Genomic DNA, 17094 nt, shown 5'->3' with positions numbered 1-17094 from the left:
ACATCGAAGAACGAAGAAGAGAGAGAAAAATGGGAATTTTGTCCCTAGGGTAGAGGGATGAGATGTTTCTACTTTCCCCCCAGGTTTTCTTTAATTTGTGTATTTTTTGGACTATGATGGGGACCATCTGGCACCAAAGACCGGTCTCGGCTAGGCAGAGGAGCATGGGCTGAAGGAGAGACCCATCCTTCAAGTATTCAGCCTAGTCAATGGGTCCCAAGATGTAAAATGTAGCAGTAAAAAATTAAAAGTAATAGCAAGTTTTTATTAGAATTGTAACCATAAAAATGGCATTTACTAGTTCTCAAGCAGTAGTCATATTTACTAAAATTTTATATTAGTTTAAACACGTCTTCTACAAGTTAATGAAATTAGGAAATAATTAACTTAGATAATGTATGAAACTAGTCAAGAAATTTTTTTTTTGTATATGTTAGTTTAGGTGGCCAAGGAATAACCTGGGGGGGGGTGAATTAGGTTATCTATTTATATTATATTTTTATTTGTAATTAGCCTATGAATTTTCTACCTAGGAAATGAGGTAGGGGAAATCAAAGTCACATTTTTTTTTTGGACAGCTTAGGCTAATCCTTAATGTTGTTCGGGGGTATCCGTTCAGAGGTGATGATGTGCCCTAACCAAGTTTCTGTGAATGCCCCCCAAGAAAATCACTTGGAAATAGGGCTGAACAAGGATACCAAGGAACGAGAAAAAGTTGATGAAGCTTTGTCGTCCTCAACCCTCAAAGGCTTCCACGGAATGATGTTGCTTGATCTACTTCAGCTTGGCCCTAAAAGCCTTCTTCTTATTTCCCGCAAAGCCTTAACCTGAGTGAACACAAAAATCTAGCAATAACAGTATATTTCTAAATAATTTATTCTCCTCAACAACACTTACTATTGATGGCTACATAAAATAGTATTCAGATGGCATCACCCAATGCTTTTGGACAATAATCATTATTGCCGTAAGTTTCAAAATATGAACTGACCATGATAACGCTAGGCTCTTGGTATTGCTTCACCAGTCAGTGTAGAAAAGGAATTGCACACTTCAGCATGATGTGTCATGATAGGTTTAAGGTTTCCTCTAGTGGCTGCATGATGCCATCAACGCCATTGGGTGAGCCGTCAATACTGGTTATAGCATATTCTATGCTACCTGCAGGAATTCATTTATCATGTTTTTAGACAAAGACATGCATTAAAAGTTGTCATATGTGAGGTAACATTTCATATTTTTAAAAAGAGAAACATCACAATTCCAAGTGTGACAAATGTTCTTGAGAGTCTGGAATACACATGAGATAATATTTTCAGGCACCATATGAGCCTTAAGCCAAACTTTTCCTTTGCTTGAAGCCATATGGCACAGTACTCTGTCGCAAGAGCTGGAAACAAAGTGAAATGAAAATAAAATTATGTGTGAAGTGTACTATCTATGCGGCCAAAACAAAAACACATTGAATATAGGTAGTTCTGCCCTTCCCAGTGACGAAGGCAAATTACGTAATTATTTTTAATTGCCTTTGTAAATTTAATTTGCCTACAATCAAATAAATTTATAAAATGTAGAAACTTACTCAAAGATGTATAAGTGACAGTAAGGTCATCTCCACAGGGACTGGCCTTTAGGTGTATATTCAATAGTTGAGTTGTTAGTTAAGAAAATATAGTAATAATACTAAAGATAATAAGAATGAGAATAGATAAGTAATTAGTAAATAGGGAGAATATTAGTTTAATAAGATAAGTATAGAAGAGAGAATATCTGAGATTATATGTATATATACGTATTAGAGATACTAAGATTAATAAATAATTGAAGAGGTTAGATATTATATTTAAGATGATAGTAATATAACTAGGGAACTAGTATAGAGTACTTAATATCTATAATTAGTAATAAAATGGAAGAATATTTAAGGACGGAGTTAGATAGGAAGAATTAGTAATTATCTAATTATAGTATACTAAGTATAAGTTTAGAGAAATAGTAAGGAGTAAAGAGGGAGTAGTAGAAATTAATATTTATATAAGTATTATATTTCTTATATAGTTAGAATAGAAGTTAGTGTACCTATTCTAGTAGTTTTTTATATTTTTATATATTTTTTTATAGTTAATTTTAGGGTGTCGAATGGGTTATTCAGTCGAACACCTCGGAGATGTTCGACCAAATGCTCTAGACGGGGTCGAGATAGGATTATATATACTTTTTATAGAGTTTATATGTTTTTAGATATTTTTAAAATAGTTTTCGCATTCGATTTAATGAAATATTGGGTAGATTTAGATGAACACCCGAGAGGTGTTTAACCAAATGCCCGATAGGAGGTTGAGTACAAATAGTTGTATAGTATATACTTAGTTATATTATGATTTCTATAAGTTTTTTATATATATTTTGTAGAGGAAATCGAAGATAAGGGGGTCTTTCGTCGAACGCCCCTCGGGCATTCGACGAAATGCTCGAAAGAAGCCGGGTGATAAAATGTACATACATTTTTAAAATTTTTATAAAGTGGAACTTAGATAAATCACAATATATTCCTTAAACACACTAGGTGTTTGATGAAATGCCCCAATGAAGTCTGAGAATCAAAATCAATCGAAAAAACACTATATGGTGAAATGTTTGGTAAAATTTTCCGCTAATATCAAAACGGATGTATAAGGGTTCTATCTATGAAGATCAGATCTCACCGAATGCCCTGATTCAGAGAACAGGAGTGGCCGCGCCGGTCGCCGCCGCCGAACCTCGGTTTAATGATTCCCTTGCCCTCCTCCTCTGTCTGGGTGCGACTCAACGATGCTAGGACCTTCGTGATCTTCTCTAGAGTCCTTTAAGCAGTTGAGGCGTGTTACCGCACCTCAACCAGCTCCTAGGTCACCTGCGAGAGTCCTCCACTGTCCCTTCTTTTCCTGCGATGTGACGGGCTCTCCATCCCCTTTAAATATCCTCAGAGGGGTCCCTTAGGGCGTCCGATGGAGGGGGATGGCCTTGGGGGTCCTCAAAGGCCGTTAGATGGCCTGTCAGTCCCCCCCGCCGGCCATCAACTGCCATTTGGACAGCGTTGTCGACGGCCAGGGGCGGCATTGGACCGAACTGCCCCTGGCCGTTCAATTGACCTCATTTGGGATCGACTACTGGGATTAAATCGCAGTCGTGGACCCAGATTTATATGGTGTACCCCGTCTCTTCTCTGTCAGCGCCACATCAGTGAGCTCAGTCAGTGTTCTGTCCACGTCGCTCTTTCGGATTCCTCTGTCGACGGGTCCCGCATCCGCGTCATCACCACGGACCAACAAGAAGGCCTGAAATAGAAATAAAATGGAATTAAAATGGAATTAAAATGGAGGGATTAGATCTTCACTGTTCGATCTTCCATATGAAGATCGGATGGCAGAGATCATATCCGCCCTTTTAAAAATGGCCCGAAATGATACGGGCTTTGGGCCGGGTCGGCTCGAAGCCAGATCATGTTATGTTTTGTAATTTGGTTAGATCGCGGCTCATTGGGCCGCGATCTCATTGTCGTTCATTGGCCCGGTCTGATTTGAGACTAAACGAAAAGTGGGATTTTGCAATCCCATATGGATGATTTCTAAAATTTGAAACTGTATATATTGTTTGACAAAAATACAGTTGCGAATTGAAATTCCTATCCTTGATCGTGCTATCAGACTTCCTCGTTGGGCCTTTGTTGTGAGCTTGTTCTCGTTGCGTGGCGCGGCGCGGCGCTGCCCCTTGCCGGCTAAGAGCTGGCTTCAGCCTTGCGCTTGCCGGCCTGCGGCTAGCATGGGCTTCTGCACTTTGCCAGCTCCTTAACCAGGCCACTATGCCCCCTTTTTATATTTATTTATATATATTATACTTTTTCATTAATTTTTCCCTATTTCTTTATTCAAATTCAATACAGATTTCACCCTTGTAATTTCATTGACCAAATACTAAATAGAACATAAGAAAATTAAAAAGGTCTTAAATGTATACTTTTACTAAGAAATATTTAAATTGTATAACATGCATAAAAAGACGTTAAAATGCAATTTTTTTTATCTTTTTCTCTATTTAGTGCATGGAATGCAATATTTCATAAAATTGGGTAAAATACACATGAAATGATCCCAAAATGCCCTTAAAATATGTATAATTACATGACTCATTTTGGATTTATCAAATACCCCGCTACTTAAACATTGCTAGTCCCTTAGCAATGATGCATATCCAAGCCAAAAATTTTCTAATGATTATGGTTGACTTTAGGATCTATTTCTCTTTCATATGGGTTAGCTCCCTTTGAAGGTGAGGGTTAGGTTAGGAAAGTTCGCACCACTTATCATTCTCTCTTTTCACTTGGGCTCCTTAAGAGTAGAGTCCTCTACGAGCTTAACTGTACACTTCGTGAATTTCAATCACGCTCATGCTTTTGGTACTATCCAACACCCATTGAACTCGACATCTTGCTGAGCTCGCATATTGTCATCCACTCTATTTGAGAAAATGTGGATGAATAAGCTTGATGCCTCTTAACCTTTTTTATTTCCCCTTTGTACTTTTTCTTTGGCTTGTTTTGCCTTCCGGGGTTCAAAATATATGAGGCATATAGATCGCACATTTCTCTGGCCCTTGCTCCACATTCTGCTTCTTGTTCTTCTAAGCTTGTACCTTTTTTTTGTAGGTGTTTGAGATTAATCACTTGCAAGATAAAGATGTGCGTTTAGGAGCTTAGGCTTGGGACGAGAGATTTACAGCACATCTCAAAGATATAATGTGAGAATCAATGACTGAAGAATAGGCTCAGAAGTTCAGATTGGTCATGTTCATTCACTAGGTAATACATGAAATTGCACACTGACTCACCGCATACTCTCGAGTGAGACACCAAGGACTGTTGATCATGATCGTGTGATAGCTTCCTAGTTTCACCTCTCTTCCTCCTCAAGTGGTTCACCATACTATTCAAGAGATGCTAGATTCCTTGGTCGTTCTTCATCTAAGAAATTATTGACTTGGATGTTTAAGTGGGTTATGTGTATATGCACTTAAAGGAACATGTAAAGCAGCACATGGTATGAATAAAATTGTCTACTCCCATTGATAACTCATGCTCATTGATGATTTTCATGAAAAACAGTAATAGTAGGGGCAGAAATAACCGAATAAATCTGCTCCCTAGACTCAAGCGGTTTGGACTCTTCATGGTCGGCTTAGTTCAGGACACTTGACGGCTTCTACGGGTTCACCCTCCTTGGCATTTTATTAGAAGCAAATGTTAGCTAGAAAGTCAAATAGAACAAAAAATTAGAAAGTACTCAAGATAATGAATGGGTTGTCTCCCAGCAAGCACTGATTTTATAGTCTTCAGTCAGACTTTTGAATGATCTACTTCAATCACGTGAATTCCTTAATGATAGTTCAGGGATGCGGACATGATTTTTTTGTCCTGGGACGAAAAAAATTGTCCCGTCCGAGGATGCAAACAAATTTTGAGACAAAAATTCGCCCCAAGGACCACCAGACGAGACGGTTTTCGTTCCGTGGGACAAGACGGTTTTCGTCCCGTGGGACGAAAAAAACCGTCTGTCCGGAGGTCTCGGACGATGGATGGACGGATGTGGACAAAAGCCCGCCAGATTCACACCCGACGGTTGAGATATCACCACGTGGCCTCGCTATGACAATTTGCATCAAGGTCCCTGTATTTTTTTGACCGTGCATACTGACGCCACTCAGAATTAATTGTACATATTTCCCTGAAAAAACTTATAAAAATCTATAATAATATATTAAAAATATAAAAGGGTTTTTTTTCGTCTGGGACGAATTTCGGGACGAAAATTCGTCCCGCGAGAACTGGACGGGATGAAAAACCATCCCGGTATGATTGGACGGGACGGTTTTTTTATCGTTGCACGAAAAACCGTCCCGTCCTTCGTTCCTGAACTTACTCTGGATGTCGGATGGGACAAAATTCGTCCCGTTCTGTCCATCGTCCACGTCTGGGACGATCCGGAACTATACATGTACATAAACTCGTTTGACAAATGTACTGTGAATATATTGTAGACAGAAATTAACATGCAGATAGAACAGATACATTGGCCAAGCATGCATCACTCTCTCTCTCTCTCTCTCTATTTTCTCCACGATCAATGCATAGAGAGAGGAACATAGAGAGAGGCAGAGAGGAACATAGACAGAGAGTAACATAGAGAGAGATAGAGAAAAGAAGTAGATCGATAGAAAGAGAGATCCTAGGAAAGATATCAGGCGGCTAAGAAGGATGTAATCTGACGGCTGAGGATGCGCCACGCTAATTTTTATCGAGCCGTATAAAAACACGGCGACTCCCCGCCTAGCCCGTCGTCTGGATCTCATCGTCGGCGGTGGTCCGCAGGAGGAGAAATGGTAAGTACGATGAACTAATCTCTCGGCTGATCAATCTTATCCGGTGATATCCAACGATCCATGCAAATATTAACATTTCTCGTGTTTCATCTCCAAAAACACGTTTGAGCATGCCTGTTGCCAGTTTTTTTCTTGGTTTTTACTTGTTCCCCTACTCGACAGAGAAGAGATCCTCGCGGTGGATGTTTCCACTGGCGCCGTGTTGGTTTTTTCATGATCTCCGTGGAAATTATCGGATTTGTATAGACTTGTTCTCGAAAAATGAGATATTTCTGACATTTTGATGATTAGGAAGGATAGGAAGAAAATTCTAGAACTTGAGGATGGGAAATAGCATGTAAGTAATTGGTTTTTGGATCTCTACTTGAACGTTACCGTATGTTTGAGTCTCGTAAAATGTGATCTATGTGCCTAATTACGCGATCAATTCGGACATTGTTTCCGTCACTAAAAATGCTACTTATGATCTTTTCTGGGTAATGATTGATGGCTTCAAGTATTCACAGACTTCGGACATGCAAGAATTTTCGTATTCATTTTATCAAAAAGATCTTCCATTTTTCTTTCATATTTCTTCAGTCACTTTTCACTTATTATCTCTTCTTCAATGGTATAGTTTCAGAATATATTTTCTTTAACGTCAGGAAAATTTGCTCCTTTCTTCTAGAAGATGTCTCATAGAAAGAAATTCAAGTTTGTGAATACTTGATCCTTTTAACGTTTATCTTCACAAGTTACTTGTCTGAGGTGTTTTCCTGTGATTCGATCCTATGCCCCTAAGGGTATCTTTGTCATTCGGCCCATTTTGCTCATTATATGCTTCTTAGGTGCATATCCTTGAAATAAAACTGCAACAAAACAATGTGAAATTGAGTGTTTCTTAGAGTATCTTAGAGTACGTAGAGTTAGTTGTTTCTCCTCTCTCTCTCTCTGAATGTCGTTTTCCTCGATCAATGAACACAATTTTCTGTGCTCATATGATAACTCTTCATCTCCCATCTATTGCCACTTGGAATATCACCTCTTCCGTGTTGTCTTTAATCGCCCTTTTTAAAAATTCTACTCTTTAATCGCCCTTTTTAAAAATTCTACTTCAGGTGTACCACTCGAGCTTTGTTGACGAAGAAGGCATCAGAAAAGCTTGTGGATGCGCCCTCTTCCCTCTGAAAACCCACATCAAGGGGCCCGCTCCAGCTGCTGAGCAGGGTATGCTCCGTGCTGGGAAATTTTGAAATGTAGCTTTTTTTTTAAGTTATCAATTTTCCATTATGAGTCACTGCGGTTATAAATTGTTCGCACATTACATCTATATTGAGATGTATCGGAATCTACCGTGGTACAAGAAATTATATAGACTTCAAACTAAATGATTGAAGTCCAATGTCAAGTCTAGGAGTAAGTTAGTCAAAAGCCGAACCAATAAACTAATGTGAATTGTTTCAATATTACTTTAGTTAGTGTATGTGATCTATTGTGTTTTCTTCTAATTGAGGGATCACAAGAAAAATATTGACTTTATTATTACAGAGTTTTTTTAGATCAGATCATGTTTTCTTATGGGAGATCTTCCAATTGAGAAGATCCATTGACCTGAGGCGAAGAGAAAGGTCTATCTAATTTCCTTAATGATTTTCGTAAACCAATGATTCGTCACTAGCTCTATTGTTTTCAGGTGCAGAAGACATTGTTGATGAGGCCATCACCTTCTTCCGTGCAAACGTCTTCTTTAAGAACTTCGATGTGCAGAGCTCTGCTGATAAGCTGCTTGTGTACTTGACACTTTACATCAACGTGGCTCTCAAGCGGCTTGAGGGGTGCCGAACGCTTGCGGAAGGCACCAAAGCTATCATCAACCTAGGTCTAGAGGCCGTACCTGTCCCTGGCGAACCAGGCTTTCCATTCCCTGGTCTCTTCTCTCCTCCGAAGTCCAACAAAGAAGCAGGTATGACCTCTCTTTCTCTCTCTTCCCTTCTTCTTTGCCTTCTCTCTATATAACTCTCTTCGCGTTATGCAACCGGTATTCAGGTACTTCCTCCAATCATCGTCTATCCAGTATTTTCTGGCCCTAATTTCAGATGTCTTCTCAATCTCTCTCTCCTAGCATAATCTGATTTCATGTACTGGATGCCCTAGTTTGAGATCTCTCTCTCTCATCATAGCCTGATGGGGATGCAAAATTCTCTCTCTGGTAATAGCAAGGAACCCAAGTTCAAGCTACTTCGTCCCTGTTGAAGCATTGCCCCATGTGGAAACAAAACTTGCTTTCTCATGATAATCCTGTTTCTATTACTCCTTAATCATTACCTGATTGAGATGTACTCTCTTTCTCTCTCTACTGTCATCCCTAACGAATGCCTCCTGTCTGCAGAACTATTAAGAAATTACTTGAAGCAGATCAGGGAGGAGACAAGCGGGAGGTTACTCCGCCGGACCTACCGAATAAATGGCATGCCAAACAAATGGTGGCTAGCCTTTGCAAAGAGGACATTCATGGACATGACTATCCCGCCACCACCGCGTTGACACTGTATGCAATCCACTCTCTTTCTTTCTCTAGCTTAAATGATGGTCTTGGCCCACACACTCGCCACGGCAGGCCCACCTAATGCTCTCTCTCTGGCTTCCTGCAGGCTAAGGTACATGTAGGCCGACTTCCGATGATGGATTAACTGATGCTGGTGAGGATTTGAGTCAAAGTGGAGAAACCCACCTAGAAAGAGAAAGACAGAAAATGCTGGTCATGGCCATGGGCCCCCAAAGAGCTTGAACTCAAGATTAGTCCCAGTTCAACCGGGACTACAGTAGAGACCTCAGCCAGCACCCGAACCTGCGCCTCTCCTCTTGTCCATCTCAAGTTCTATCCTTAATGCAGCTTGAAGCATCCAAAAAGTTAAAACATTAAGATTGCCAATGGGCTTACAATGTTCCTTAAATAGCACCTAATCTATGCCGATTTTGCCTGACTTTACTCGACCCCGGTGAGCTCATGCGCGTCCGTCCTGCCCTGAGGCCAATAACATTATGTGTTCATGGTCTGTAGAATCAAAGGAATTTGAAGGAACCTGTCTCATGCATTTGTGTATACATAAGTCATGTTCTATCTAAATGTCTGGTAAGATGGAAAGGGGTAAATCAATGATAACATCTAATGTATAGCAATACATCATATCAGTTACAAGGGATGTCAACTTCTCCGTCATGAATCCATAGTGTTACTGGCATCATAAAAGTAAAATAAATTAAAATTGCCAAATTATTGCCAAACCTGTGCCAGTGTGCCCTGTAGTGTTATCTAAATTATTTGAAATCATCTAAATATGTAATAACTTGAGTTGTTAGAGGGAGGTGAGACAGATACTGATTAGGATCGTCTAGAAAGGGAGATGTATTTGTAAAAGTGAAAGAACTTGGACTTGAAAAGCCAAATTCAAGGGGAATAAAAAACATCATAATGGAAAATATATGATAACATAGATCTTCGACCTACTGAGAGCTTACTTTATAGCCTCTTGATTGTACTGCAGTGCTCTAACTACCCAGAGACAAGGTCAATCCACTGGGTCTATTGCTATGCCAAACCCTTGCTTCATATATCCACAGAAAATGACTGCAATACATTTAAGCTTTGCTGATCCAGAAATTCATTGAGCAAAGTCCTATCATCGACACTAGTTCAATATAGAAGTCAACACACTCAAGAAGTTGAAATGACGTTGTATGTAGCCAAACTCCAGAATAAGGCAATTAAAATGCTGGAGGAAGACATGAAGAGGGCATACTGGTTGTTTTATTCTCAAAGGACCCATATGGTTCTCCTTGAGTTGTCTGATGCTATAATGTTCCCTTAAGCCATTTAGACATTATCCTTTGCTTCTATTTTATGTCAAAAAAATCTCAGTCCTTTTATGAACTTTTTTTTCCAAAGATGAGTAGACAAATAAACCTGTTGGGTTCCAAGACCTTGGATGAAAAAAAATGATTACTACAGCGGAAGACTCATAACGGAATCAAAACAGCATCAACAAATGAATGATCAATTTACCTGGGTATGAATCATATTCATGATTACTTAAACAACTTCATGCTCTGTTATTGGTGTTACACCATCCTGATCTCATGAGGAATGGAGAGGAGTTAAGGGGAGAAGGGAGAAGAAGGGGAAAATCCTTGAACAATTCTGGCCCATGTGAACTTTGTCTAGGACATTCCCCTATTAACTTTGAGTGGGTAATTTTCATAAAAACCCCAAACTTAAATATATATTCCGACATCCTAAAGATCATTTGAATGTGACCCTAGGTCCATTTCTCAGTCCAGTTAATGACGTTATTTTCCCATGAAGCTCTATAGGCCTTCAAAATTAATTAATTATATTATCATATAGATAAATTAATGTCAGATTGATTTAATCTAACTGATAGGTTGAGTCTCAAGCCCGTGGGGTGCCGAGCTACATCTCGTGCCCTAGTATATACAACGAAGTGTGTATCAACTTGGTTACACAACCTGTATATCATCAGTTACCGTGTATGCATAATCACTCATCTACTTGACGCACCTAAGACGATGCAGGGTATGGTCAGTTTTAAAACCCTAATCAGTCATACAAGTTAGGGCATTTTCAACTAATTTTCAAAAACCCCAAACTTGATATCATCACTTTATCCTTAGTGTGATTCTCTCTTACTCTGTCACGTCACTCTCTTGTCAGCTATAATTTATAAGGATCATCTCAGTGTTGTTGATAATTGTCACCTCCTTGCCTCACATTTTTCTTATCTCAGCGTCCCCTGTATTATATGGATCATCCATTCTTTTGTTAATATATTTAAATAATATTAGGTCCCTAATTACTCTTCATTATGGAGAAGTTCCAAGTTTTCCGCTGCAAGAAATCTTCTTTTTCATCCAGATCAAAGTCCTAGAACCCAAAAATCATCACTAGCTATACACATTATTTTATGAGTCAAAATTTAATCACTTCATGGGGGTTGTTCATACAGGCCTTAATTAAAAAAGTTGACTATTAACTCCTTAATGAAGCTGTTTAGGTAACTACGCTTGACATCAAATTTGGATAGTTAACTTATTAATTCCACATCCTCTGTAACAATAAAGTTTACTTCACACTTTTCCTCTTCTGAAATTTTATCTTATGGCTTCATAAAAGTCATTTGAAGAAATATCTTGAATTTAGAATATGGATATATAAGTATACCAAATTTATTGTTTCCAAAAGTCTAACTGAAACTACTAGTTCACAATAACACTAAACATAAAAAATAAATAATTAACTAAATTTGTCATTCTGATGGGATTATAGATGGCCTACTAGCAAAACTCCCATTTCATGTCACGTTTAGAAATCATTAATACAAATAATATTTATTATTATGTAGGTGTGATCCTTCAAAAAAGTTCAAGGATATTTTTGATAAAAATTTGATTATGATTTCACTGAGATATGATGATTATTTATCGTTGACATGTATCTTGGACATTCCTATTTGTATGATATATGAGGAGGTTAAAATATTTGCGTATAATAGCATTGTCTTCTCTCACTTGTATTTTGGGTTTATTTTATCCCTTAAACATTAGTGTGGAGACACTGTGAGGAGATAGTAGGTTCACATTGATGAGCATGCATAACTGGATGTTTTTATATATTACAGTCAGCTAGGTTAATGCATGCCACGATTGTGTAAATGGTGCTTAGATCTCATATACCAAAAACATCTTGTGGACTGAAGGTTGTATTTTAACCATGAACTTTGAGTCCTTATCATAGGAGTTCTTAGTTTGGATGCAGCTACAAGTCCACGAGAAGATATAATGTACTGCAGACTGTTTGGATACATCTAAAGGGTAGAGATCTCTACTAGGGAAGAATATTTCAAAAAATAATATGATTCCATCATAAGTGTATTTTTGCTTTGTTTTAAAAGTACATTTTAATTCATACTGATCTGCTGTGAGAATCATCTTAGGTTCCTCTATAATGGCTACAAAACCTCTTCAAACTATTTACGACCTCTAATAAAAATATTATATATTTATTATCTCTTTAGAATTTCAACCTGGTTCCATGCCCTATGTGAACAAAGATTTATAGTTATCCTGAATTGTTTTCTTAAAGATAAATATTTCTCATGTGAATGGGTTTCTTTGAATTATTAACTGTATATGTTTTATAACCTGTGAAAATATTTAACTGTTGCCCAAGTTAGTTTTAGTTTTCACAAAGATACGGGTATTTCACATGAGAATGGTTTTCATTGAATGATCGCTAAGGGTTATTTTTTGTTTCAAATTGAGAAGAATTGTTTTAAATGAATTGACATAAATCCTAAATTTAGGACACTATAATACACGCGATAAAGTATAGAAGGAGAAAAAAGAACTGGTAAGTAATGATGAAAATTAGCCATCTTTTTTTTTGATACTGTAAAGAAGGCCATATTTCTGAAACAAATTGAATTTACACCGTTACTTAATGATTTTACCACAAAATTTTGGAATTTAACCTCAAGCAAAGTTGATAATCTCTTATGTCGCATACAACAAAAAAATTTCACCAAAAGAAATCTTGGTAATATTTCCTCGTTTGTTTTATGACGAAGAGAAAATAACTTTTGACTAGTTTTAGGGTGGAAAGTTATGAAGTAGAGAAGCTCAGAGGACAACGACTCACATGTTAAGGATGAAGAAGACAAAGATGAAGAAGAGGAGTGAACAACTCGGCAGCCACATCAGCAAAATGGATCTCCAATAGGATTTTTAATAAAAGATTAGCTAGTAAGAATTGAACGTGTACCCTATACTTGTAAAGAGGATTAGACGGACAGGATTAAATATAGGATCAAACGTAGACGGCTAGGATTCAATATAGATAGGATCAAACATAGATGGTTAGGATCTCATCTAGATAGTTAACAAACTGACGGTTACGATGAATCTCTTTCTAGCCGTTATAACAATTATAACAGCTCGGATTAAAATGTTGATAAGAAACTATTATATGGTAATATAAATACGAACCAACATTTGATAAATGTTTGTTGATTCAAATGATCTAAATACAGCTTTTGCTCTCTTTCTCTACTTGTCTCTCTCTCTCTACTCCTTTCCTTCTATCTCCACTCTTGTTCTTGAGCGCCATTGAGAATTCAAGAGTTCTCACATCACAAATATCATCTTCTGTGTGTGTGAGAGAGAGAGAGACAGAGAGAAAAAGAGAGAAACAGAGAGAGAGAGAGAGAGAGAGAGAGACTGAGATATATATATATATAGAGAGAGAGAGAGAGAAAGACAGACTGTAGGAGAAAGAGACAGAGAGAGCGAGAGCGAGAGTGAGAGCGAGAGCCAGAGAGAAAGACAGACAAATAGCAGAAAGAGACAGAGAGAGCTAGAGCGAGAGTGAGAGCGAGAGCCAGAGAGAAAGACAGACAAATAGCAGAAAGAGACAGAGAGAGAGAGAGCGAGAGTGAGAGCTAGAGCCAGAGAGAAAGACAGACAAATAGCAGAAAGAGACAGAGAGAGCGAGAGCGAGAGAGAAATGTCAAGGAACCCAGTACACGTGTCGAACACAGTAATAGCGAGTCTGTCGCTGATGCAGCAGAAGGTTTGAGAAGGCCCTCGTCGACATCAGTACGAAGATCTTCAGCCCCCACAGCAGCAATCTCGCCTCGTCACCAAGCAGACACAACGGTGATCTTGCCTCGTCCCAAGACAACATTAACTCCACTAACGCCCTAATGCTCCCCTGAACTTCTATAAGAAGGAAGTCACTTGTACCTCATAAACTCAGTCTCGTCCTAACGATACTCTTCATCTATTCCTAAGTTTCTCTTCTCTTCTCAAAATCTATTATGTTTCTCCATTTCTTTTGAGATTAGACTACCAAATTCTATCATGGTATCAAAGCCAAAGCCGGAGTTTCAATGTTCGAAGAAATGCATCTCAATGAAGAAAGCGATTCGGAGCCATCATCCCCAGATGACTCCCCAATGATCCGAAGAAGGATCACTCCTCGCAAAGGTCTAGTGAGAATCCTGACAACCATGGTGCCGTGGATTAAGCTGACCAGAGAAAACTACATTGTGTGGAAAACCCAGGTAATCTCCACACTGAAGTCTTATCGACTAATGTCTCACATCTTAGCAGAACCACCGCCAAGAGCTGAGGATCTTGAAGACGAATGGTTGTACCATGACCAGCACGTTCTAGCATTTCTTCTATCGTCCATGACATAAAGCGTCTGTTGAGGTTTTTGTGTTTTAATGTACATTAAATTAAAATAGTAATCATGACTTTATAAATTAATAAGTTCCTTGAAGTTAAAGGTTTTTAAAGGTTTTTGAATGCTTAAAAAAAATGTTTAAAATATTAAGAGCTATTAATATAATTGTTAAAGAAATTGTTAAAATCTTCTGTATAATTAAAAATGCTTTTTAAATATTCTGAAAATGTTTTTAAATGTTTTTAAAATGTTTTAAATAATATAAAGGGCGTTTTAGGTTTTAAAGTGTCTTTAAAACATTGATTTATATTTTAAAATGTCAAAAATAATAATAAGGAAATTAAAAGAATTTTTATTGAATGAGAAATGGTTTATTAATCAATTTTTTTGGATTTATTTTGGGTTATAAAGGGCCCAATAAGGCCTAAATGGGCGGAGCCCATTAGCCTTAGTGGCGGACCCGACGGGCGGACTTAACCAGTTAAGTCTGCGGTCCGGTCCGGAGGAGAAAGTTTAAATAAAGAAAAAAAAAATGTGGCGGGCGGGATTCGAACCCGCGACCTCCGCCCTGGCAACGTGACGCTTGACCAGTGCGCCACATGTGCACTTTAATATAGAAATAAAATTTCTATATTTAATTCACTTCAGACCCGATAAATCAAATTAGGAAATTCAATTTACTCCAAAGGTCGGGTCCGACGGTTGACTTTCCAAATTCATTTGTCATTTCTAAAAAATCATATTTTTCCGACTTTTGGAATTCCTATATTAAACCTAACTACTTTAATTAGCATTAATTACTATAATTAATTTTTTAATTAAGGAAACTTTCTATAAAACTTTGAAAGATCATAAAAAATTAATTACAGCTCCTTTTGAGCTCGAATTTTTTAAAAATTCTCAGAAAATTACACTCTATCCCTCTAGCCCTATAAATACCCCTTCAGAGCAAGGTTTGAGGCATCCACTTTGAAAACCATCTCTCTTGAGCTCCTCTTTGAAGAAGAAAGTGCTCCCTCTTGTGAAGTTCTTCCCCTGCAATCAGTGTGCTTGTGCTTCTCGACTCTCAAGGGAAGTTTTTGATTTTCATCATTCATTCATTTACTGAATAGGGTGATAGTTTCCTCCACAATCATTGAGTTAGTGGTGATTTTTATGAGATTTTGTGAAGGATAGTGAAGGGATTGATATTATTTTTGAAAGTGATTTAGAGGAATTGATTTGTTGATCTTGAAAGTACTTATGAGACAGGTTTTCAGAATTGATCTTGATATCACATTTGAATCTTAGTGTGTTTGATCATTCATACATCGAGAGCGGTGATTGACCTTTGATCAATCACGGGGAGGGGTATATCGTTTCTTCCACTAATCTGAACAGGTGTTGAAGATCGAGAAGGCAGGGAGGTGACGTTGGTGGCACCAAGGACGTGACGATGACGAGGGAAGTGGACGTACGAGGAAGAGCTCGTGACGGTCTACTTGAAGGCGATTCGGGGGTGAAGCTCGTGCACCCAAGGACGTGACGTACCATCGGAAGACTCCTCTACAGAGGCAACTTGGTGAGTTGGGTTAGGGTGCCTTACAAGGGAGGATCCTTAGTAAGGTTATCCTGAGTCCTAATTTGGACTCGAAGGGGGGGGCCTTGGATTGACTCGATCACTAGCGGATCGAGGAACCAAGTAAATCTTGTGTTCGAGAGAAAGAAGGTGAGCGACAATCCAAGGAATCTTAAAAGTAATTTAGGCAAATTAAAAGTACATAAGCTAATTCACTCCCCCTCTTAGCTTCCAACAGCGTCATTGGATGCGTAACCGAAGCCCAAACAGCCAAGGCTGCCTGGGACACACTAGCGGAAGATTTTGCCTCATCTGTAGAAGCACGAGTACAAGAGTTACTCGGGAAGCTGCACACCCAGACCAAACGAAGTTTAAGTCTCGAAGACTACATCACCCAATTCCGATCAATCGGTAGTGCACTCTCCGCGTCAGGGGGAAGAGTCGACCAGCGAACGATGGTCTGAGCACTACTTCGAGGTTTGGGCACTTAATACGCCCCCGTCATCACCACTGTCCGAGCAGCGGCAGTGCCCATGCCACTGGAAACAGTTCTTTCTCACCTTCGAGACCATGAAGCAATGCTCGGTCGCCATCAAGTCACCAAGGAGTCATCTGAATTCCCAGCAATGGACAACCTCACTCAAGCAAGCCCAGGAAATACCAACCAAAGTAAAGGTAAGAACAAAAACTCAAACCGTAACCATGGGGGTTTTGGCAGGGGAAACGGATATGGAGCAAGGCAAGCAAATGCGAGTCCAAACGGATGATTTCCCCAAAAATGCCAAATCTGTTCTAGAACAGGTCACTGAGCCTTGGAATGTTACGAACAGTTCAACCGGATATACAATCATGCTTGCTTGATTGACTGCCCTCACCTTGC

At 38.7% G+C, this 17094-nt stretch overlaps 1 protein-coding gene across 1 annotated transcript; it reads left to right on the top strand.

Moving 5' to 3' along the window:
* Positions 1 to 6266: 6266 nt before the first annotated feature.
* On the top strand, positions 6267 to 9377 carry ARPC3 (actin-related protein C3). The gene is made up of 5 exons (XM_078583350.1): positions 6267 to 6414; positions 7512 to 7620; positions 8087 to 8356; positions 8783 to 8941; positions 9045 to 9377. The coding sequence occupies exons 1-4, from the start codon at positions 6412 to 6414 to the stop codon at positions 8935 to 8937; spliced, it is 537 nt and encodes a 178-aa protein (XP_078439476.1). The 5' UTR covers positions 6267 to 6411; the 3' UTR covers positions 8938 to 8941; positions 9045 to 9377.
* The last annotated feature ends 7717 nt before the right edge of the window (positions 9378 to 17094 follow it).

Source organism: Wolffia australiana, chromosome 11, assembly GCF_029677425.1.
Source record: "Wolffia australiana isolate 7733 chromosome 11, ASM2967742v1".
Classification (NCBI taxonomy): Eukaryota; Viridiplantae; Streptophyta; class Magnoliopsida; order Alismatales; family Araceae; genus Wolffia; species Wolffia australiana.
This window is presented reverse-complemented; position numbering and strand designations above follow the sequence as displayed.